Genomic DNA, 24,821 nt, shown 5'->3' with positions numbered 1-24,821 from the left:
GACCGGGCTGGGGAGGTGGCCCGCTCCGGCCCGAAGGCTGAGGGAGGAGGGGACACTGTTGCCATGGCAACGCATGTGCGCAAACTGGCGACCCTTTTCACCCCCGGAAGGTGCGCACCCCTTAAATGCGCCCGCTGTCCACCCTGGCCCTAAACGGCCTCCGCCACCCCTGGCTCGCGGGCGGCTAGCCTGGGACCGGCGCGAAAATAGCCCACTTTTGGCAGCCGCCTCTCTTCCTGCGCATCCTAGCCGCCCGCCGCCTTCCCTTCCTCCTGGCGTCTCGTTCTCGGGCAGAGGGATTAAGCTCGCCCTGGGGCACTTGGTACAACAGGCCTTTGCGGTTGACCACCTGGGCCAGTTTGCAGCCAGTTCGCGGAATGGCCACAGCTGAGCTCCAGCGCGGCCCCCTCATTTAGGAGACTGGCACTGTACAGATGCTGCCGCGTGAGAGACCGGGGGTCCCCCAGAGGGTTTTTTTTTAAGGCTTCCAACTGAGAGCCTTGTGCTAACAAGTACTTGGAGAATGGGGTCTGACCGAATGAATAAAAAATTTTAATATATATTATTTAACCCAATATATCCAAACTATCAGTATTACATTAATATCAATTATTAACTTAATCAATATTAAGTTATTCGTAAGATAAATTGTTTTCATACAACGCCTTCAAAATCTGGTGTGTATCTTGTTCTTATAGCACGTCTCAGTTCGGACCAGCCACATTTCAAGTGCTCAGTGGCCCCATTTGGCTAGTGGTTGCCATGTGAAACTGCACAGCCATGAACTTCTCTTGTGTATGTGTGAGTTGTGGCCCAGTACATGAAACTCATCGCTGTTCTTTGCAGCGCTCTTGTATGCAAGGAGGCACTGTGCAGTGAGGCCGCAGAAAACATGCATGATCTTTTTCCTCCAGCTTCCAGTTCAGTTGAGAAAGTAGACATCCAAAAATTAAGTCGAATTGTAAATAGATATAATTCAAGCAATAGTAATGATAACTGGGCAGTATATGATTGATTGACAAACAAGATGGCTGATAATTATCCTTAGGAATTCTAGGGAGGGATACTTCAGGCCCATGTAGTAGAGAAAGGCTTGAGTCTATTCTTGGAAGATGGGGAATGTATTTTGGTTGAATGGAACTGACCAGAGCTGCTTCTGTTTTCAAGGTTGAAAATTTGCAGAGTCCTGAGGCTTTCAGACTGAAAAAGGCTTTCATCTCTCTCTGACAATCTCCACCATGATTCATAGTCTTTTCTTGATCAACTCCTCTGGAGATATTTTCCTGGAGAAACATTGGAAAAGTGTGGTCAGCCGTTCCGTTTGTGATTACTTTTTTGAGGCGCAAGAGAGAGCTACTGAGGCAGAAAATGTGCCTCCAGTTATCCCTACCCCTCACCACTATCTCTTAAGTGTTTACCGTCACAAGATCTTTTTTGTGGCTGTCATCCAGACGGAGGTCCCGCCTCTGTTTGTCATCGAGTTCCTTCACCGAGTAGTGGACACGTTTCAGGTGCGTGAATCTAAGGAGGTCTGTGCATGTAAATTGTAAAGTGTCTTTATAGTTGTTTCCATTGTGCTCAGCTTCAGTTAAGGAACTTTTTTAGAAATCTAAACTCTGACATTGCTCACTTCCTCTCCCATCTAATAAGATTCTTGTTTCTATCGATTGAATTGGCTGCATCTAAAATGACAAATTGAATACCTTTGAACCTGTCGCCTGAGAAAGCCACCCTACTTGGTATGATTGTGTACAGTCATTTTAGTTCTGGAAATTGGAATTGTCCTACTTTTTGTTCACAAATCAGAGGAGTTTGGGTTTAAATAGAGGAGTTGATGTTAACCATTGTTAACTACCTCACTTTGAGTTGCGTTAAAAAGTGATGATTATGTAAAGATAAATTTTTTTAAAAAGTAGAAGCAGCTAAGTAATGCTTGTTTTCACTCTCCCTGGCAGGAGTATTTTGTGAACCCACACTTCACCTTGGGTTTGGGGTGCTTATCCACAGCATATGAGTACTAGTGATGAACTCTTGTTACAAACCTAAAATAAGATTGGAAAATTGTCTGTACCCATAAGAATTTAAATGACACATTTTACAAGATACAGTTTTCATTTTGAACTTTTCTTTCAGGAATAGATTTGAAGGTTCTGGGGAGTGGGATGTCGGCCCCGTTTATAGCACAGAATTTTAGGTTGCCCAGACTCTGGATTCAGACAGTAGAACCTTCTCCCTAAAGGAATTGCTCAACTTCTAACAGTTGTAGTTATTTGCATAACTCAAATGACAAATGAGAAGCAGGGCCCCTTTGGTGTAACTTCTATGTCATGTAAGGCCTCGAACTGGTCACATGAATACAGAAATTGTGGAATTGGAGAGGAGAATGAGGACTCAAGCATTATGATAAAAATTAAAAAGCAAATCAAAGAGTCCTTTCATTTGCACTCACATCCACATCACATGTCTAGAACAGCTTTCATTCCAAGAGAGTTAAGATAGATTTAATAATTTTTTCCCACAAATACTTTCTGGTGGTACGATTCTGGGATTCCAGTTCTCATGTGACATCCCAGTTCCTTCACACAGTGAAAACCTAAGAATTATAAACCCCAGTTGTGTGGAGGAACTTGAAGTCGAAGAACCCAGTAGTCATGATTCTAAACCCCTCTGGCTGGGCCTTGGTATGATTTCCACTTATGACACTTTACCCCATTCTGAGATCAACAGTCCCACTGGTGAAACTCAACATCTGCTGCATAGCGAGATTATGTAATTTGTTACAAGACAGGAAGTGAGAAAAGTTATTTAATCTAGTGGAAACGACAGAGGAATTTGGGAAAAGAGTAAAGTTGTAGTTGGGAAGTCTGGCACTTTAGAGCTTGTCATTTTTGAAGCATTTGTTAAAAGTATGTGGATACATCCTGATTTTGATGTATCTTATCTGGCTGCATCATTCTTCTTGGACAGACGACGATGGAAGAGTTCCGGCTGTGGAGCCACAGGCCCGCTTCTTGTAGCACTTTGTCATCCTTAGAGTCTCCTTTCCAGCTGCTCAGTTCACATTATGCCTGGTTTATAAAATCTAGCAAGGTGTTTTATTTTTCAAAATAAAATCACTCTTGAGAAGGAAATGTGTAACTTTTTTTCCTTAAATCCTCATTTTTTAAGAAGAAATCTTTTTATTTTAGAAACACATTTCTTACTCCTAAGTGCTCTCAGATATTGGAATGGCTCTGATAATTGACATTATCTGATGTAATTTATGTCATATCTAGAGTCTGTGTTCACTTTTGGATGTCATAATTTGGGGAGAATATTGGAAAACTAGAAATGGCAAGATGACAAAAAGATCTAGGAACGATACCATAGTGTGAACAGTAGAAGGATCAGACAGGGAATCTGGCCCTAAGGAAAAAACACTGGAGTGAAAGGTTGTAGTTGTCTTCAAATAACTGAGGCAGTGTTGTGTAAACTTGTTCTGTAAGGCAGATCTAGGAAGCAAATTTCAGTCCAGCCAAAGAAAGAACTTTCTAATAATCAGAGCTGTCCATGGCTAGAATGGGGTTTCTCAAAAGGAGTAAATTTCCCGTCAGTGGATGAATTCAAGGAGGACTGTGTGACCATCTCAGAGGTCCAGTAGAAGACGTGACTGACATTGCTAGGAGGTGACAACAGATGACTACAAGCGTTTGTTTCTAAATCATTGTATCGTCACGCGTCACATTTTGCATAGTGCTTTATAGTCTACAAAGCACTTTCACACATATCATTTAATGAGTCATGCTGCTTACAACATCCCTGTATGGCCAATGGTGTTATCTTGATTATACTAGTAGGGAAATCAGGACCCAAATTAGTTAGCATGACTTAATCTAGTAAGTAACAAGATTATAACCCAGGTCTTCTGATTTGGGATCCAGTGCTTTTTCCACAACCCAGATAATTTAGTATCTGTAAGTGTAGCCTTTGTTAATAAACGAGCACAGCCTCCTTAGAGTCCCAGCATCTTAGAGGAGGGATGATCCAAAGACATTTTCTGGTGTGCTAGCTCGTCCTCCTCATTTCGTTTCCCTCTCAGTTCTTATTTGCTGCATGAATGTTAAGGAATAGCACAACAATAAGGGTTAAAAAGGTTTTCAGGGCCAACCTATGTCAGATCAAATATTGTCCTTTTGCATAGTTCTTTCAAATTCTTGTTCATAAGCACATATAATATTCAGTTATATATTCTACATATTTTATCTAGTTGAAGAAACGAACCCAAAGACTTTAAATGACTTACTCTAGTTTATAAAAGAAGTTAATGATGACACTAGTACTATAAGCCAGTCCAGCGTTCTCTCTACCACACGGGGCTGCCTAAGAGAACCGTGGTTGTGCTTCATTCCCTCCTCATAGAAGAGTATCCCAGAAGCTGAGTCAACACACATGGACGGGAGTAGATCCTTATTCTCTAAGAATGTTCTGTCACTTGTTACAGTCTCTGAGTGATAAATGTATATATTGTGTTTTCATCAGGATTATTTTGGAGTCTGTTCAGAGCCGGTGATCAAAGACAATGTGGTTGTGGTTTATGAGGTGTTGGAAGAGATGCTTGACAATGGGTTTCCGTTGGCTACTGAGTCGAACATCCTCAAAGAACTGATAAAGCCTCCCACTATTCTGCGCACAGTTGTCAACACCATAACAGGTATGGAGAAGGGGACCCGCAGAAAGCTACCGCCCGGGATGTGGCTCAGCCCAGAGAGGCGCATTATCCTGAGTGCCTCTCTCTGGGGATGTCAGATGTCCAGGGCCTTTAATCTTGCTCTTTCTAGTCTTTGAACATAACCTGAAAAATATTTTTGTTGTGTAGAAAATATCCTGATTTCAATGACAGAATGAAGTGTTCTCCTTTGAAAATATTTTTCTCTTGATTACAGAAGGAACACATGATTATTATAGAAACATCAGGGGCCGGCCTGGTGGCTGAGGGGTTAAGTTCACGCACTCTGCTTCGGTGGCCCAGGGTTTTGTCAGTTCGGATCCTGGGCGCCGACATGGCACTGTTCATCAGGCCACGCTGAGGCGGCGTCCCACATAGCACAGCCAGAGGCACTCACAACTAGAGTATACAGCTATGTACTGGGGGGCGTTGGGGAGAAAAAGCAGGGGGGAAAAAGGGAAGATTGGCAACAGTTGTTAGCTCAGGTGCCAATCTTTAAAAAAAAAGAAACATCAGAAATACAGAAATGCACAAAGAACATGAAAATACCTCTTAATGCCACCACACTTTTAACATACTGGTGAGTATATTTTTTGTCTTTTCCAGACAGATGGATAAGGAATGGGTAATAGAATTTTTTTTAAACAATTCTTGTATATTATTTAAAACTTATCTTCTATCAACATTAGTTTTATCAACAAGGTTTTATCAACCTTTTGTGAACAGTATCCCATTATGATAAATATTGATCTAAATCATTTTTAGTGACTTTACAATTTTCTGCCGTACAGAATAGACCCTAAGTTATTTACTCAGTCCCTGTTTGTTTGTAATGTTTCTGATTTTTTATTTTTTTAAATAACAAGGAATCAGCATTCTTTTTTTTTTTTGAAAGATTTTTATTTTTTTCCTTTTTCTCCCCAAAGCCCTCTCTGGTACGGTACATAGTTGTATATTCTTCGTTGTGGGTCCTTCTAGTTGTGGCATGTGTGATGCTGCCTCAGCATGGTTTGATGAGCAGTGCCATGTCCGCGCCCAGGATTCGAACCAACGAAACACTGGGCAGCCTGCAGTGGAGTGTGCGAACTTAACCACTCGGCCACGGGGCCAGCCCCGGAATCAGCATTCTTATACTAAAATCTTTGTGCACATCTAGGATGATTTCTTTTCAGTACTAGGAATGGAAGTGCTGGATCAAAAGGTGTTCATATTTTAAGGACTTTAATGCATTGTGCCAAATTGCTGTCCAGAAGAGTTACACCAATTTATACTTTCCGTTAACAATTTCTACGCAACCTGGACAATCCTATTATTATTATTAATTTTTTTAAACGTTGCAATTTGATAGTTTTGTGGTATCTTGTTATTTACACACTCATTTTTTATTATTAAAGTAATTAAAACCTGTACAAGCATTTATCAACTGTTTTTCCTTTATTGTGAATTATCTTTTTGGGTCCTTTGCCCATTTTTTTGTTGTTGTTGAAATGCTTTTCTTTTTTCATACTAGTTTAAAAGAATTCTTGGGGCCAGCCCCATGGCCGAGTGGTTAAGTTTGCACGCTCTGCTTCGGCAGTCTGGAGTTCACTGGTTTGCCTGCTGGGCACAGACCTACACACCACTCATCAAGTCATGTTGTGGCAGCATCCCACATAGAAGAGCTAGAAAAACTTGCAGCTAGGACACACAACTACACAACTGTGTACTGGGGCTTTGGGGAGGGAAAAAAGAAGAAAGAGGAAGATTGGCAACAGATGTTAGCTCAGAGCTAATCTTCCTCACCAAAAAAATAAATAAAATAAAATAGAAGAATATTTTCATTTAAGAATATTAAGTTATAGACCCCTGGGCTAACAGCCCAAGGGATGCACCTCAGTGGCCCCCACCAGTGTCCGTATCAGCACGCCTGGACCAGCTCAGAACAACGGCCCCCACCAATGTCTCAGTCTCCGGAGGTGATCCTCCTCTCACCAAGATGCCCCCAGAGCCCACCAGGAGGATTCTCTACCAGGGAAGACTGAAATCAATTGAAGAGTAATCTCCTTGGAGAAATAGTGCTGCTATAGGAGGCGATGTAACTGACTGCTCTCCACTAGGGAGCTGAGCTCAGGCGGCATTTGGACGGAGGACTTTCAGCCATCACCTGCTATGTCTCTGAAATTAGTGTTGGTGCCTTGTCCTGTTTATACTGCATGACTGCCTCGCATGTGAAGGGATGGGGCTGCCTCCACTGGGTGCCACTTACTACTGTACTTTATTTACGTATCAGCTGTGACCTTGACTGCAGCCCTGAAAGAGACATCTTGGTATTATTCCTACTTAGCTAGTAAATAAATGGAGTCAGAGATAAAAAAAAAAAAAAGAATATTAAGTTATCATATGTTGGAAATATTACGTCATCATTTGTAAGAGTTATATATTTTGAATACTCTGTTACAGATATTTTCTCACAATCTGTCATGTGTCATTTAACATTGTTCATGGTGTTTTTTATTTAGCCACATTTAAAATGTTCTGATTTAGTCAAATTAATAATTCTGTTTCATTAAGGTTTTACATTTTGGGTCTTGCTTTCATGAAATTTGACAAACTGATTGAAAACTACATTTTATAAAGCATAAATATGCAAGAGTATCCATGATAATTTTGAAAAAGAATTACAAAGGGGTTGGAAGGATTTGCTCTGTCAAATATCAAGACATATTAAGTTCATATGGTACATGAGACAAAAACTCATAGAATAGATATGCTGTAAGAGCCAAGACAGTTTTGAGAATAAATAGTTTTTTAAAAGAGCAAGAGAGAAAATGTGTCATATCAGATACAAAATATATTATGAAGTTTTGGTAATTTTAAAAGTGTCGTATTGGCCAGTAATAGACAAACAGATGATTGGGATAAAATATAAAGTCCAGAAATAGACCCTTGCTTTTATAGAAATTTGGATAGATGTGGTCATATATCAAATCAGTGAACCAGGGACCAATTTTTAAATATATTGTTTTGGGACAGTCTGCTTTGATGTAGAAAAAAAAAATAGAGCCCTGATGGCCTAGTGGTTAAATTTCAGCGCGCTCCACTTCAGCGGCCTGGGTTTGGTTCCCGGGCGTGGAACCACACCACTCGCCTATCAGTAGCCATGCTGTGGTGGTGGCTCACGGAGAAGAACCGGAAGTGCTTACAACTAGAACATATGTCTATGTGCTGGGGCTTTGAGGAGGAAGAAAAGAGAGAGGAGGATTGGCAACAGATGTTAGCTCAGGGCAGATCTTTCCCAGCAAAAATAAATAAATAAATAAGTCTCTCTATACAGAATAAATTCCAACTGGATCAAAGATTTAAACATAAACTTTATAATTGTTGTAGGAAAACATAAGAGATTGCTTTCTTGATCTTGGAGAAATGAAGATGTTTTTTAAAAGGTATATTTTCCTCTGATTCTTTTATGGTTTTATTTTTTGATTTTATTTGGAAATTATCTTGGTATTCAACATAAGGTAAGGCTGTATGTTTATTTCTCCAAAATTGTCAGCCAGTTTTTCTAGCACCATTTATTGAATAATCTATCCTTTTCCCCTGTTTTAAAATTATATTTTTATCTTATACTAAGTTATGATAGGTTCTTGGGCTGTTTTTAGGTTTTTCTGCCTTAATTATTGTAGCTGTTTTAATTATTATAGCTCGATGTATGTTTTAATATATAGTGCCCCTCTCTCTTTTTATTTTTTGGCAAGGAAGATTGTTGCTGAGCTAACATCTGTGCCAGTCTTCCTCTATTTTGTATATGGGATGCTGCGAGAGCATGGCTTGATGAGTGGTTTGTAGGTCTGCGCCCAGGATCTGAACCTGCAAACCCCAGGCCACCAAAGTGGAGCATGTGAACTTACCCACTATGCCACTGGGCCTACCTCAGTGCCTCTTTTTTTTTTTTTTTTTTTTTTGAGGAAGATGAGCCCTGAGCTAACATCTGCTGCCAATCCTCCTCTTTTTTTTGCTGAGGAAGATGCCCTGAGCTAACATCCGTGCCCGTCTTCCTCTACTTTATATGTGGGACATCTGCCACAGCACGGCTTGACAAGTGGTATATAGGTCCACACCTGGGATCTGAACCAGCGAACCCTGGGTGGCTGAAGTGGAACATATGAACTTAACCACCGTGCCACCGGGCTGGCCCATCCTAGTGCCTCTTTTTAAGGAAACATATTTGTTGGGTTTTTCAATATTCTGGGCTCATTTTAAACCTTAAAATCTTTTGGGGCTGGCCCCATGGCCGAGCGGTTAAGTTTGTGTGCTCCACTTTGGCGGCCCAGAGTTTTGCCAGTTTGGATCCTGGGTGTGGACCTGGTACCACTCACAAGCCATACTGAGGCAGCATCCCATATGACACAACTAGAAGGACCCACAACTAAAAATATACAACTATGTACTGGGGGGCTTTGGGGAGAAAAAGGAAAAAAAAAAAATCTTTAAACCTTAAAAACTTCGTTGATACCTGAGTCATTTATGAACACTATGAAGTCATTTTCCTGAATATCTCTTAAATCTAGTAAAAGGTATGTGAGAACCACTTTTGAAATCTGAAATGTTTATAAACATACTGAATATATGCATTTATTTAATGTTTCTTTCATTAGATTAAAAACATCTAGGTTACAGAAGAAGGAAATAGGTTTTTTTTTTAAAGATTCACACCTGAGCTAACATCTGTTGCCAATCTTCTTTTTTTTTCTTCTTCTTCTTCTCCCCAAAGCCCCCCACACATGGTTGTATACTCTAGTTGTGGGTCCTTCCAGTTGTAGTATGTGGGATGCCGCCTCAGCATGGCCTGATGAGCGGTGCCATGTCCGCACCCAGGATCCGAACCAGCGAAACCTTGGGCCACCGAAGCAGAGCATGTGAACTTAACCACTTGGCCACGGGGCAGGCACCCAGGAATAGGTTTTAAATTAGTTATAATACTTCAAAATTTCAGTATAGAACCTTTGAATTAAAAAAATATATATTTTTGGACGCTGGCCCCGTGGCCAAGTGGTTAAAGTTGCTCATGCTCCACTTCAGCATCCTGGGTGCGGGACCTGCTTCACTCATTGGCCATTCTGTCACCACAAAATGTGCATCCCACATACAAAATAGAGGAAGATTGGCCCACGTGATAGCTCATGGTGTATCTTCCTCAAGCAGAAAGAGGAGGATTAGCAGCAGATGTTAGCTTAGGGCAAATCTTCCTCACAGACACACACACACAGACAAAATGTATGCATATGTATATGTGATGCCTGAGCTGGGTGGGGGCAACAAGTCAGGAATTAGTGTACAACTTACAGACAGGGAAAGATCTAATTTGTATTCTTTTCTTAAGTTTCAGTATTGGTTTGAGAGAGATTATTTTGATGTATACATTTACATTTTAATACCTAGCATAAATGTACCTAAGAACCTCCTTCAAACTAGAATATAGTTTTTACCCATGAAAATTTTATATCAATATATAGATTACCATCCCTACTGAAAGCCAATACATTATTTAAGCTGCAAGCTATTGTGGAATTTGATAGACCAAGTTCAGGTTACTTTCAAAACTAAAATATGATATCTGTTTCTCAGGTAGCATTTTTAATCTTTATTCTGCTTGAGGAGGCAGACCACATGGTGACAAGTTTTTAAAATAGGCTGGGTTACCCTCATAGGAGTTGGGAAAACGCTCTTTTTTTTTTTTTTAATTCATCAATTGAGTGCATGAATAGTGGGAGCATAGAAATTTCCAGGGAAGTATTCTATGGTTATTAGGTAATTGGTTACATCCAATTATCAAATTGGAGTTAAATTACAATCATATTCCTTGTCTCAGGAAGCACCAATGTGGGGGACCAGCTTCCCACTGGGCAGCTGTCAGTGGTGCCTTGGCGACGGACTGGAGTGAAATACACCAACAATGAGGCCTATTTTGATGTGGTTGAAGAGATTGATGCCATCATTGATAAATCAGGTGGGTGCTTTAGTCTGTTCTCAGAACTATGGAAATAGAGGCCCCTTTCACAGAATGCTTGTAATATCAGAATTCTCCCCCATCGTGATCAGTTGTTTGAGCCTGCTCTCTACTTTGTGTCAGGTGCTGTGCTAGACACTGGGAATGGACTTAAATATTACAACGCAGATGACATGACTGTATATGCAGAAACCCCTAAAGACTCAACAAAAAACTGTTAGAACTAATAAACAAATTCAGTAAAGTTACAGGATATAAAATCAATGTACAAAAGTCAGTGACCTTTCTATATACAACTAATGAACTATTTGAAAAGGAAATTAAGAAAACAGTCCCATTTACAATAGCAACGAAAAGAGTAAAATACTTAGGAATATATTTAACCAAAGAGGTGAAAGACTTGTACCTTGAAACTTATAAAAGATTGAGTAAGGAAATTAAAGAAGATACAGATAAGTGGAAAGACATCCTGTGTTCATGGATTGAAAGAATTAATATTGTTAAAATATCCATAATACCCAAAGTGATCTGTAGATTCAATGCTAGTCCCATCAAAATCCCAATGACATCCTTTTCAGAAATAGAAAAAACAATCCTAATATTCATGTGCAACCACAAAAGACCCCAAATAACAAAAGCAGCCTTGAGCAAGGCGAACAAAGCTTGAGACTTCACACTTCCTGACTTTAAAATATATTACAAACCACAGTATTCAAAACTGTATGGTACTGTGTGGTACTGGTGTAAAAACAGACTTATAGACCAATGAAACAGAAGAGAGAGCTCAGAAATGAATCCATGGGTTGACAGTCAACTGATCATTGACAGGGTTGCCAAGAACACGCGATGGGGAAAAGATCGTCTCTCTTCATCAAATGGTGTTCGGATGACTGGTTATCCACATGTAGAAGAAGAAAATTGGACTCTTACTTCATACCATATACAAAAATCAACTCAAAACAGATAAAAGACTTAAACATTAAGACCTGAAACTGTAAAACTACTAGAAGAAAACATGGGGAAAAAGCTTCTTGACACTGGTCGGGGCAATGATTTTTTTGAATATGACACCAAAAGCAAAGGCAACAAAAGCAAAAATAGATAAAAGAGATTGCATCAAACTAAAAAGCTTCCACATAACAAGAGTGAAAAGGCAACATACAAATGGGAGGAAATATTTGCAAACAATATATATAAGAGGTTAATATTCAAAGTATATAAGGAACTCTACAACTCAATAGCAAAAATACAAATATCCTGATTAAAAAGTGGGCAGAAAACCTGATTAAAAAGTTTTCTTTTGAATAGACATGTTTCAAAAGAAGACGTACATTGGCCAGCATGTATGTGAAAAGGTGCTCAAATCACTAATCAGGGAAGTGCAAATCAAAACCGCAATGAGATATCACCTCACACCAGTTAGAATGGCCGTCATCAAAAAGAAAAAACATAAGTGTTGACAATGATGTGGAGAAAAGGAAACCCTCATATAATGTTGGTGGGAATGTAAATTGGTACAGCCACTATGGAAAACAGTACCAAAGTTCCTCAAAAAATTAAAAATAGAACTACTTTATTATCAAACAATCCCACTCTGGGTATATCCAAAAGAAATGAGGGACTGGCCCCGTGGCTGAGTGGTTAAGTTCACACACTCTGCTTTGGTGGCCCAGGATTTTTCCGGTTCGGATTCTGGGCGCGGACATGGCACTGCTCATCAGGTCACGCTGAGGCAGCATCCCACATGCCACAACTAGAAGGACCCACAACTAAAATACACAACTATGTATTGGGGGGATTTGGGGAGAAAAAGCAGAAAAAAAAAAGATTGGCAACAGTTGTTAGTGCAGATGCAAGTCTTTAAAAAAAAAAAGGGCTGGCCCCGTGTCCGAGTGGTTAAGTTCGCGTGCTCCGCTGCAGGCGGCTTAGTGTTTTGTTGGTTTGAATCCTGGGCACAGACATGGCACTGCTCATCAAACCACGCTGGCAGTGTCCCACATGCCACAACTAGAAGGACCCACAACGAAGAATATACAACTATGTACTGGGGGGCTTTGGGGAGAAAAAGGAAAAAAATAAAATCTTTAAAAAAAGAAAAAACAAAAAAGAAAAAAAAATCAGCATCTTGTAGAGATATCTGGACCCTCATGTTCATTGCAGCATTATTCACAATAGCCAAGACATGGAAACAGCCTAAATGTCTGTCGATGGATGAAGAAAATTTGAGATAGGTACACAGACATGCAAAGGCATACTGGCATATTATCCAGCCATAAAAAAAAAGAAGGCAATCCTGTCTTTTGTGACAGCGTGGATGAATCTGGAGGACGTTATGCTGAGTGAAATAAGCCTGATACAGAAAGACAAATACTACGTGATCTCACTCAACTGTAAAATCTAAAGTAGTTGAACTCATAGAAGCAGAGGGAAGAATGGTGGTCACCAGGGGCGGGGGAGGGGGAGGTGGGGAGATGTTGATCACAGGGTACAAAGTTTCAGTTATGCAGGATGAGTAAGTTCTGGAGATTTAATGTACAACATGGTGACTATAGTTAACAATACTGTATTGCATACTTTTTTTCAGCTTTGTTAAAGTATAGTTGACAAATAAAATTGTAAGATATTTTAAATGTACATTGTGGTGATTTGATATATGTATCCATTGATAAAGGATTCCACTCATCTAGTTAGATCAGCACATCCATCACTTCACATATGTATTGTATACATGAAGTTTACTAAGAGGGTGAATCTTAAGTGCTTTCACCACACACACAAAAAATAATAATAACTGTGAGGTGGTGGATATGTTAATTAGCTTGATTGTGGTGATCATTTTGCAATGTATATGTATATCAAAACATCAAGTTGTACACCTTAAACATATATACAATTTTTATTTGTTAATTATACCTCAATAAAGCCAAAAACAATAAAAAATACTGTGATGCATACCAATGCTTGTCTCACACTTCTACTGGTTTTATAGATTTTATCTTCTTGAATAAAAAGGAAAAGTAACAAAGTAATTTCTTGTTGGTTAGATTTCCTTTGCAAGTGTTTGACTTCCAGTTCTGATGGCAGAACTAAAGTTGTAATCACTAAAATGCAGGGAGCCCTCTTTTCTTTCTGTTCTGAATTAGGTTAACATGACTAGAAGTCTTAGAGCCTAGACATTTGTGGGAAGTTCTCTTCACTTTAGTGACTCATTCATTCCACGGATGCTGGTTGAAACCTGCTGTGCTATAGCACAGTAGTGGAAAGTGGGCGTTTGATGGTGAATAAGGCACGGTCTGGGGGTGTTCCAACTGTGCACAGCCCCTCCCCACTGAGAATCTTTGCTGACAATGGTGTAATAATAATGACAGTGGTGTACTTGGAGTTGTCCTCGATGTGAAGATGTCACACACGAGAACCATGTGGAGAGAGAAAAGGCTGAGAACCCCTGGAAATAAACAAGGGAGAAAGAAAGGAATCCCTTCACTGCAAATGAAAGATACCAAACACATATTTGAAGATGAGATATAGATGCTTTCAAAGAGGAAAGTAAACCAAAGTAAAGTATTAAACCATTGAATACCTATAATACCCCATCCCAAACAATATAGGAAAATAGCACTTCTTTGTTAATAATGAAGAGAGGTATGTCGTTTGCAGGGACAGTTGGTCATTATGTGGCATTCACTTGGCCTAGAGCTGGGGGTCTTCATCTTTCCCATGACAAGCCTTCGAGATTCCTGTTATGTAATTGTGGGTGGGCGGCAGCTGGCTTTTGGTATAATTATGATATTTTCAGCATTTTTTGACTAATAATTTCTAAATTCTGTAGCAAAGGCTTTCCAAAACCTTAATTCTGAATTGTTTTCAATATTCAAAATTCTGGACCTCTTTATGCGCTGCCTTCATTATAAGTGTTCTTGATGATGATGATATTTTGTTGTTGATGATGATGAGGTTGTATGAATAAAGTAGACAAAAGGAGTAAAAAAAAGAGACAGTCGATGGCTGCAGGAAGCTTACTTAAGTCTAGTGAGGGAGAGAGAAAGGTAAAAAGATGGAGCATAAAAGACGTACCCCACTCACCCACCCATCCAAAGAATATTGTAAAGAGGGGATAGCGTTTACGCTTCATCCGTAGAAAGAGCAGGAGTTATTAAGACCTGCGTGGATTTGGGAGCAGAATATGTGCAAACACTTTGAGGTGAATAACATGTTGTTGGGAAATAAAGTAGTTGAATACAACTGAATTGAGAGCAATAAAAAAAGAAAAGTAAGTGATGAGGCTTTAAAACTAAGTAGGCATAGCAGCTTTCCATGTTAGCCCCAAACTAGAAATAACCCAGATGTCCATCAGTAATAAAAAGGTTAAGTAAATTTTTATATGGTCATATAACAGAATATTATACAGTAATGAAAAAGAATGAACTGTTGATACACCCAACAACATGAATGAATCTCACAGTGTTGGGCAAAAAAAGTCAGATGCATAAGATTATATACAGTTTTCTGCATTTATATGAAGTTTGAAAACAGGTGCAACTTAATCTAAGGTAATAGAAGTCAGAATTTTAGGGACTTGGATTAACTAGGATGGGCAACAGGAGCATGCTGGGATGCTGCGAAGGTTCCACATCTTGATGTGGGTGATATTTGCATAGGTGTCTACATATCTAAAAATTCATCAAGCTGTACATTTAACATTTTTGCATTTTCCTATAAGTCTTACCTCAATGAAAAAGTTAAAAAAAAAAAACACAACTACATGGCTGGATCATGAAGAGCTTTCCTTGTATGCCATTTTAAGGTGGGCCATTTGGAGTAGCCATTTGGAGTAATCGAAGAGTTTTAAGTTGGGGAGTCACTTGATCAGATTTGTAGTTTTAGAACTATCAGTCTGGCTGCAGTGTGAAGACTGACTTGAAGTGGGGTAAGACTGACAGGAAGGACAGCAGGGGCCCGTTGCTGAAGTCCAGGCACAAAATAGAGATGCCTGTAATGGCAGTGAGGATGGAGAGTCAAGAGGCAGAAGTCATGGGAAAGAGAGGACTTGGAATTGATTGGCTAGGGCGCTGAAGAAGTAGAAGTCGAGGACGCATCTGTGTTTCCGGCGTAGGCGACAAGATAGATGGTGTCATCAGGAAGATATGGGAAGTAGGAGGAGCAGATCCAGGAATAGAGGTAATGAATTCTCTTTTTGACATGGAGAGTTGGAAGTGCTTCAGTGACATCCAAGTAGAGCTGTCCAATTGGTATGAGTGAGGATGAACTGGAAAAAAGATTAGGAAATAATTGGCCACCAATGAAAACTGAAGGCTTGGCAAGTAGATAAAGTAGCTCACGGAGAGTATGTTCAGTGAAGGAAAAGAGAATTTCAGACTGTGACATTTAAAGGGTGTGGAAAGAAAGAGAAACCTGCAGAAGGACTGAGGACGAGGAGCTAGAAAAATAGAAAATTAGGAGAGGTTAGGAGAAAGGAACATTTTGAAAATGAAGAAGTGGTCAACAAGGACGCATGCTACAGAGAGATGCTGTAGGAAAAGACCAGAAGTGTCTGTTCGATTTAGCCCCAAAGCTCCTCAGTGGCCTTAGGGAGAACAGTTTCTGATAGGAAACTTTCTGAACCAGTGGTTAGGATAATGATGTTCTGTTTGATTCTGGTACTAGACTGAAAACTCCATTAGGCTAATAACTATCTCACAAATCTTTCATCCCCATTACTTCATTGCAGTGTCTTGATAAGCAGTTGATAAATGTTTGGAAGGATGGACAAATGAATTAGGTAGATGAATTGGATGGATGGACAGAAGGAAAGAAGACAGAGAGAGGGAGGAAGGGAACAAGTTGGGAAGGAAAAGAGAAAGTTAAGGAAGGAGGGAGGGAGGCAGGAAGGTGGTTTGGAAGGACAGAGAAGTGTGCAGTAGCCGCTTACCTGTGTCTGCCTTGTTCCCGCCCCAGGTTCCACCATCACTGCGGAGATCCAGGGGGTGATTGACGCCTGTGTCAAGCTGACTGGAATGCCAGATCTTACGCTTTCCTTCATGGTAAAATACCGGACCAGAGATTTAGTTCTTGGGATGGGAAATGAAATGCTTCTGGAAAGATAGAGCGGTGGGAATGGAATAGAACAAGAAGTCATTAAGGACAGCCACAAAGCTTATATCAGGCTTGAATTTTCTATAAGTAACGACAGGATTTGTGTGTGTGTGTGTTTTAATAAAAACAGCATCTAAATGACTTTCCTGAAAGAAATATGGGTGTTTAATCCCTCCTTCTTGCTTTTCCCTGCCTGGTAACTACAGAACCCCAGGTTGTTGGATGATGTCAGCTTCCATCCTTGTGTTCGTTTCAAGCGCTGGGAATCTGAGCGTATTCTCTCCTTCATCCCTCCTGATGGAAACTTTCGCCTGCTCTCTTACCATGTCAGTGCACAGAAGTAAGCGGCTCTCATAATTAAGAACGGAATCTGTGTCTGTGTGTGTGTGGAAGCAATATCCGTAGTGATTAAGAACTCAGGCTCTAGAGTTAGCGAGGTTCACATTCCAGCTTCTGTACTTACTAATTGGGTAACCTCAGGGGCGTAGCTTAACCTTTCTGTGTCTGTTTTCTTATCTGTAAGTTGAAAAATGATGAAAGTGCCTTGTTATGAGGATTAAATAAAAGGATCTAAACAGTGCTTAACACAAAGTGAGTGCTCCTTAAGTTTGCTGCTGTTATTTCTGTTGTTATTATGTCTAAAGGAGAACATTTGTGTGCACCTGTATTTAATCCCCTTGACCCAAAAAAGTGTTAAATTGTGCTTTAAAAAACCGTAAAATCCAGTGAGTTTTGGTCTTGAACATCTCTTTGAGATGGAGTCTAGAGGCTTTTGGAAGCCCTTAGTAGAAGGTGTGCAGACTGAAGAGAGCACGGGACCTCAGCCACCGGTACCTTCCTATGTGATTCGGAATAAATAATTTAGGCAAACATCTGAGTGCTTGAGAGCACAGGCTCTGGAATCAGACTGCCAGCACTTAAACCCCACTTTCAGTGCTTATGATATATGACCTTAGGCAAGTTACTTAACCTCAGTTAAGCATGAGGACATCAGTATTCATGTATAAAATCAGGACTGTAGCAGTATCTTTTTCACACTTATTGAGAGGGTTGAATGAGATAATGGAGATGAAGCATTTAGCATAGTGCTGGCTGGAACACAGGAAGCGCTCAATAGATGTTGAGAACTGTTAGTACCTTAGTATTCTTCTGTGACTTCTCTATTTCCTTTTCTGTCAAGTCATGACAGCTTACCCTATCCTTTTGTAAGGATCAGATGAGGTCGGGTTACGAAAGGTCCATGAGGTATGAATATTACTCTCCCAAGTACAGACAGTTATTAGTCACATGTCACAAAGTACAACACAAAAATATGGTGACTCCTAATTTTTGTTTTTAATGCCCTTCTCATAGTAGGCTTAGTATATTCTGATTTTGTTGATATTATTCAAAGAGTCATTTGAAGAGTTAATTTACTTACTAGACAGCATCTTAGCTTTACAAAAAGAAAAAAATTAAAGCTGACTAGGTTTTTTCCTATGCTTAACTTTTAAGTTAAGGAGTAAGGAAGCAGGTAAGGGAGGAAAAGCTGCCAGCAGAGCAAAAAAGGAGGAAAGGTTGCCATTTCTCCAGGACAGTAATAAAATGGGCTTTTTGTCTCTCTTTTCCAGTCTGGTGGCAATTCCAGTGTATGTCAAACATAACATCAGCTTCCGGGACAGCACTTCACTTGGACGCTTTGAAATAACGGTGGGACCTAAGCAGACTATGGGGAAGACCATAGAGGGAGTGATTGTCACCAGCCAGATGCCCAAAGGGGTCCTGAACATGAGCCTCTCTCCATCTCAGGGGACACACACATTCGACCCAGTTACCAAGGTAGGAGAATGGGCGGAGGGCTTGATTGCTGATGTTAAGTAGAGGTGACTGCAGGAGCTCTCCACGCGGCCTGTCTACCTTGTTTGAAGGAGAGAGTCACCAGAGGGACATTGTGTAATCCTTGGGATGATTTATGGTAGCAAGTAGTATTCTCCACTGAGAAGCACTCTAGCAGGAGCTTGTAGCATTGGGAACAGATGCCCTGAGGGGAGAGCTCAGCCACCTCAAATGAAGGCTCCATTGTTATTGCTGTTTTTTCTTTGAAGATGCTGTCTTGGGATGTAGGAAAAATAAATCCCCAAAAGCTACCAAGTTTGAAGGGGACCGTGAGCCTTCAGGCTGGAGCTTCCAGACCAGATGAGAACCCCACAATTAACCTGCAGTTTAAGATCCAGCAGCTGGCCATTTCTGGTAAGTGACCCGTAACTTCGGGGCCTTTGAAGAGAACAGAATGGCTTTCTCCAGTAGGGCACCGACATCAGAAAGCCTGCCGATGGCTCCCCGTTTACAAAGGTGGTTTCATTACCTGATATGTGATCTTTAGTCAAATCTTTTCTAGCACGTTTCTGAGAAAGGTTTATAATCCTGACTTTGAAGTTGGCTTAAGTGACTGAATGAAAGTGTCTAAGACACAAATGAGGAAGAACGGAATGGAGGACAGAAGTGTCGACAGGCATTGTGGGTCATCCGAGGGTCGTTAATTTGAGGTTCCCAAGGTTTTCAGTATGGGAATGCTTCTGCATTCTCGGCTGGTAACTGAAAAGAATCATTTCCCCTTCTCTCCCCCAGTTTCAGAAGACTTTCACATGTGCTTTTATTACCCTTTGCACCCCTGGGCCATCCAAGGCCGTTCACCATGCTCTACACCCACCTTAGGATGATAGTAATAATAATACTTACCTCTTACCGGACACTTACCGGGTGCCAGGCACCATTTTAGGCTTTTTTCATTTATTATTTAATACTTAAAACAGCCCTATAAGATAAATAGCAGATGACTTTAGCTTTATATTAAGTTCCTAGTTTTCTTTACCAACAGACCTTGTCTAATTTAAATGATGAGAATTCATTTAAATTATAAGCTCTTTCATCTTAAAACGTTTAATAAACTTTAAAGTTCTATACAATATAAAATATTTTTTGTTGGGGGGCCCGCCCTGTGGCCGAGTCATTAAGTTCGCACGCTCTGCTTCAGTGGCCCAGGGTTTCACTGGTTCGGATCCTGGGTGCGGACATGGCACTGCTCATCAGGCCATGCTGAGGCAGCATCCCACATGCCACAACTAGAAGGACCCACAACTAAAAATATACAACTATGTGCTGGGGGGATTTGGGGAGGGAAAAAAAGGCAGAAAAAACATATATTTTTTGCTTGGTACACTGATTATTTATTATATTATTAATTCATTATTTTTCACTATTCATTCATTTACTTATAATTTATTTCATTATTAATTCATTAATTTTGTTATTACTAATTCATATATTCAGTCCAATAACTTGAGAAAAACATACAGTGGCTTCATCTTGCCTTACCCTTGTTTCAGTCTGTGTATAACTTTCTGCCCTTTCCACTTCCAGAACAGGTCTTCTAATGGATAGCTGTTTGTTGGAGCAGTATTTTTTTAATTGAGGTCATAATAGTTTGTAACATTGTGAAATTTCAGGTGTACGTTATTATTTAACATTATTAATTATATGGTCAGTCACCATATAAATGTGCCCCTTTACCCCTTATGCCCACCCCCCAACCCCCTTCCCCTCTGGTAACCATTAATCTGTTCTCTTTATCCTTGTGTTACATGTGAATGAAGTCATGAGGTGTTTTTCTTTCTCTGTCTGGCTTATTTTGCTTAACGTAATACCCTCAAGTTCCATCCATGTTGTTGCAAATAGGACCATTTTGTCTTTTTTATGGCTGAATAGTATTCCATTGTGTATATATACCACATCTTCTTTAGCCAATCATCAGTTGATGGGCACTTGGGTTGCTTCCATGTCTTGGCTATTGTGAATAATGCTGCAATTAACATAGGGGTACATGGGTCTCTTTGAATTGTTGATTTCAAGTTCTTTGGATAAATACCCAGCTGTGGGATAGCTGAGTCATATGGTAGTTCTATTTTTAATTCTTTGAGAAATCTCCATACTGTTTTCCATTGTGGCTGCACGAGTTTGCAATCTCACCAGCAGCGTATGAGGGTTGTTGGAGCAATTTTTTGTTATCATTGTACATACCAAGAGTGAAGAATCTGTCAGCTTCATGGAAGTAATATAAATAAGTGAAAGTAATTTTTGGTTCATTGTTACAACCATCTCTATCCTACTCATCTGTCTGATTGGAAATGAATTTAACAGTTACGCTACCTGCATCCTTTGAATAATGCTTATGTCTTGTTCTTTCCTCCTCTCAGGGCTCAAAGTGAATCGTCTGGATATGTATGGAGAAAAGTACAAACCCTTTAAGGGCATAAAATACATGACCAAAGCTGGAAAGTTCCAAGTTCGAACCTGAAAGGAGAGTTTGGGAAGGGAACAGTCATGAACACTTTTTCATTTCTGACTTGTCTAAAAGTAAAAACTATCAGCCTGTCTCCTAGGTCAGTCCCCTCCCGGACCCACCGCTCCCTTTGTCCTTAGCCTTCAGTGCCGTGGAAGTAATCAAGGGAGAGCGGGTCTCCAGGGAGAACTGGACAGAACTGACACACAGTCAGCGCCAACTCAGTTCTCAGAGAAGAGATGGCGAGGGAGGGTAGAGATACTTGACACCATATTGGACTTTTGTAACGTGGTCACCTTAGGAAAGATCCAGCATTTGTTCCTTGCTTGGCTTTAATTATCTAAAGCCAATGAAAGACTTCCTTGTTTTTGAAGGTGGAAGGAAAGATTAGAAAGAAAGAAAGCAAGCTTGGAAGAGAATGACTGTTAGTCAAGGAAAGGCCAGTTAAGGATCTGCCCGATGAGGGAGAAGAAAGAGGAAACAGTGTTAAGGACGTGTGAGGCCGCATAGGAAAGGGAAGTGGCATGAAAGGCCGCCAAGCTCCACGTGAAGGAGGGCTGGAAAGAACAGGGTTGAGCTGGTTTCTTTCTGGTTCTCTGTTTTCATTTACAAAAGAAAATTGTGCTTCTAGAAATGAACTGTAAACTTCTTAACTTCAAGTCCCCTATTGACATGGAAACCCCAGTAGAATCAGACTTTTCCCTTAAAGACCGTGAAGGTGTCTGACCACTAGTTTTCAGATAGAACTGCTGCTTGCCTGGCACTCGGTCTGTCATGTCCAGTGAGACGGTGACCTGCCCTCTTCCAGGTGGGGGTTGCGTGAAATGCCTCTCTCCCTAACCCAGAACAGTTCTACTCACTCTGCTTTACAGAATGCGCCAGGCTTTTTCCTGTTGGCTGAGGAGAGTTTCAGAAAAGCCTCCCCCGGGACCCCGGGCAGCCAGCTTTTGTGTGCCATAGTGCTGGAGTGCAGACGGCCAGCTCGCTCCTCGTGAGGGTACCACGGCTGTAGCCCAGTGATTCCTTATTTTCGTTGGTCAGTGCTGGACTGGCACTGGAGTCTAAGCCTTCCTCTCTGGAACTTTCCCATCGGTGATCCTAAGTGGAAAGAGTGCTCCCTGTTGAGGGCATGGCTGATCCTTGAAGCTGCTCATAAAGTGATTTCCTCAGAGTCTTTTGTACTCTATAATGCGTTTCTTAGCAGTGGCTATCTCCCAGTCCATTTTTGTTTTAAGGCAAAAAAAAAATCCCTTAAATCTTTGAGTAAAAGTAAAGTAGTACCTCAGGCTTTCTCACTGGGTGATTTTTATTCTAGTTCAATGTGTCTGTTACTCATTTAAATATTTATATGAAAGATAGGGGTTTTTTTTATTAGTATAGCTTTAAGGAGTGACATTGTGCTCTGCTTCATGCATGGAGAAAAATGAAGACCTATACTCTCCAAATCCTACAGTTTTTCTCTGAAGCCCTATTTCCAAATACTTAGGCAATTTTTTTGCTCGTTTTATCTTCCTACTTCCTGGACTTGTTTTTGCTGCAGATGTTGCTTTGTGGTTTTCCTCTGGGGTAAATTGTGTGTATACAACCAGATGTGTTTCATATCCATCACTCAAGAATTTGTCCTGGATTACTATGTCCCATATACACACCTACCAAAGTAGGGGAAACATCTCTGCCTGTGGATTCCAGAATACTTGAAATTACTTCTCCTGAGGGCTCTGAAGGATTTTAAAGTTTCCTAGATCACAGGAAACATAGTCTTCGTCCTTGAACATTTTTAGGTTTGTAAGTCTAGCTGTTTCATTTCCTCCAGGACAGCTCATCCTAATTTCAAGGGAAGAACTTAAGGAGAAGTAAAGGCTCTAGGGTGTGGGGCCTGCAGGCCTGCACATATGGAGTCGCTGCCGCCTCTGTCTGTGGGTGGCAGACCCCGAGCGCAGTGGAGCTGTGTGTTAGTGTCCATGCGGCTGGCTGTCTCCCTGAGCCGTCCGGTTCCATATGTGTTGAACATGTGCAGAAGCATCTTCTCTGTTTAAGTCTTAATAAAGTCGAGTTTTGCCAGTGCTCCGTGTCCTACGTGTTTTGTGACTAGGACTAATGATAAAGCTGTGCTGTGCGTGCCTTAGTAGGAGCAGTTCAGGGGTCTTACTACTTTCGTGCTTTCCTGCCGGCAGACCTCACGCATGTGTATGGTTTGAGTCTCCAGTCACCTCTGGAAGATAGAGGATGCTGGTATTCATGTCATTTTTAAGGTTGTGAGAACGAAAGTCCAGATCAATCAAATTATTTTGCCCCATTGGGTAAAGGACAAACCCATTAAAGCTACTGGTGTCTGTTCTCATGCTTCCCCCCGTTCTCGATTTTCTTCTTAGGTTGATTAATTCAGGCGTGAAACAGGGCTTCAGGGTCCTAGACATCTTTTTTTTTTAAGATTTTATTTTTCCTTTTTCTCCCCAAAGCCCCCCTGTACATAGTTGCATATTTTCAGTTGTGGGTCCTTCTAGTTGTGGCATGTGGGATGCTGCCTCAGCCTGGCCTGACGAGTGGCACCATGTCCGTGCCCAGGGTCCGAACCAGCGAAACCCTGGGCCGCCGAAGCGGAGCGTGAACTTAACCCCTCGGCCATGGGGCCCGCCCCCAGGGTCCTAGACATCTTAATTGTAGTGGAGATTTATTGGGAGTCTCTGTAAAGCTTAGACGCTGGTTGTTATCCCCTATCTGTACTAATTTCCTTCTGTAAATTGGTTGTGAAGAAACTTTAAGACTTCTTTCTGTTTCCTAAGCACAAGTGGTTAGTGTCTGTTAACACTCCACCCTCTCCGTCTTAGTCATTGTTGAGATCTCTTGGCCTCGGCCTGGCTGTTTTGGTAGCGTTGTGGTGTGACCAGGTCAATTTTATAATACTTGTACTTCCCTCTGTTGCCAGTAGGTGGTGACTCAGGGCCAGCAATGAGATTAATTTTTTAAATTAGACTTTTAATAGAGGAATTAAATTGGAAACTTTCCCCAAGATCCCAAATCCTGGGGATCGTGTGAGTCTTTGGCTTTTGAAGTTTAATGTGGAACCAGAAGTTTATGACACTCTTTCTGATAACCAGACTTAAGATGGGGGCTCCAGGAGGATAGCGGAGTCGCCCTTCTGAGTTCCTGCAGTCTCTACCCGCTAGGACTACCGGCAGAATCAGCTGAGAACCTTCCTGTTCTTCAGTCAGTTGGCATCTGTTTCATTAACCAGCTGGGGATAATAAGGAAATACTGTTTCATTTCCCCGGATACCCAATTCCTTCCCCTGATGAGTCCCGGCTGTTTCATCCTGACTCTCCTAACCAGCACTAGGCAAGGAGGTGTCGCTCTTTGAGGGTATTTAGTACAATTCAGATGAATCTGTCTTGCAGGGCTGGGACTGCCCTGCAGCTCGGTCAGTGGCCTCTTCTGAGCAATTGTCTTCATCCAGTCTGGTTTCCAGCACTTCGCTCAGGAATGCCGGGGCCTTTTACCCCTGGGTTCCATCCCAGGAGGCCTTGCTGCTTCAGTTCATTTCATTAACCTGACCATCTGAAGAAAAGCTTGCCATACAAGGGGCGGGGACAAAACCAGCGGAATTCCTGCCAGAGACGCAGTAGCTGGGTGTCTTGCTTATTGCTCTCCTCGAGTGACATTTCTCTGAAACACTGAGACGCACATCTGTCTGCCACTTGCACAGGGACGTGTAAGTGAGC

General features: G+C 41.1%; 1 protein-coding gene and 1 long non-coding RNA gene across 7 annotated transcripts in view; one reads left to right on the top strand and one right to left on the bottom strand.

Moving 5' to 3' along the window:
- Positions 1–24,821, top strand: part of AP3M2 (adaptor related protein complex 3 subunit mu 2) — a 45,086-nt gene that overhangs the window by 268 nt on the left and 19,997 nt on the right. For 2 of the 6 annotated variants that reach the window (XM_070598765.1, XM_070598764.1), the window contains exons 2-9: positions 1,168–1,511; positions 4,519–4,690; positions 10,554–10,691; positions 16,647–16,732; positions 16,991–17,124; positions 18,395–18,602; positions 18,869–19,013; positions 21,017–23,166. In XM_070598765.1, the coding sequence (XP_070454866.1) occupies positions 1,239–1,511; positions 4,519–4,690; positions 10,554–10,691; positions 16,647–16,732; positions 16,991–17,124; positions 18,395–18,602; positions 18,869–19,013; positions 21,017–21,117 (1,257 nt within the window). In that variant the 5' untranslated portion in view covers positions 1,168–1,238 and the 3' untranslated portion in view covers positions 21,118–23,166. Of the gene's footprint in view, positions 1–73; positions 445–1,167; positions 1,512–4,518; positions 4,691–10,553; positions 10,692–16,646; positions 16,733–16,990; positions 17,125–18,394; positions 18,603–18,868; positions 19,014–21,016; positions 23,167–24,821 lie in introns of those variants that run through there. The other 4 variants (XM_070598767.1, XM_070598766.1, XM_008538073.2 and 1 more) reach the window with 3 other exon arrangements.
- LOC139080121 (uncharacterized) lies at positions 15,191–16,783 on the bottom strand. The gene is made up of 2 exons (XR_011534307.1): positions 16,621–16,783; positions 15,191–15,957 (listed from the first exon to the last, which is right to left on the bottom strand). It is a non-coding gene; the product is annotated as an uncharacterized lncRNA (long non-coding RNA).

Source organism: Equus przewalskii, chromosome 28, assembly GCF_037783145.1.
Source record: "Equus przewalskii isolate Varuska chromosome 28, EquPr2, whole genome shotgun sequence".
In the NCBI taxonomy this organism is placed as follows: domain Eukaryota; kingdom Metazoa; phylum Chordata; class Mammalia; order Perissodactyla; family Equidae; genus Equus; species Equus przewalskii.
Note: the sequence above shows the minus strand (reverse complement) of the source record. Positions and strands in the feature narration are given on the sequence as shown.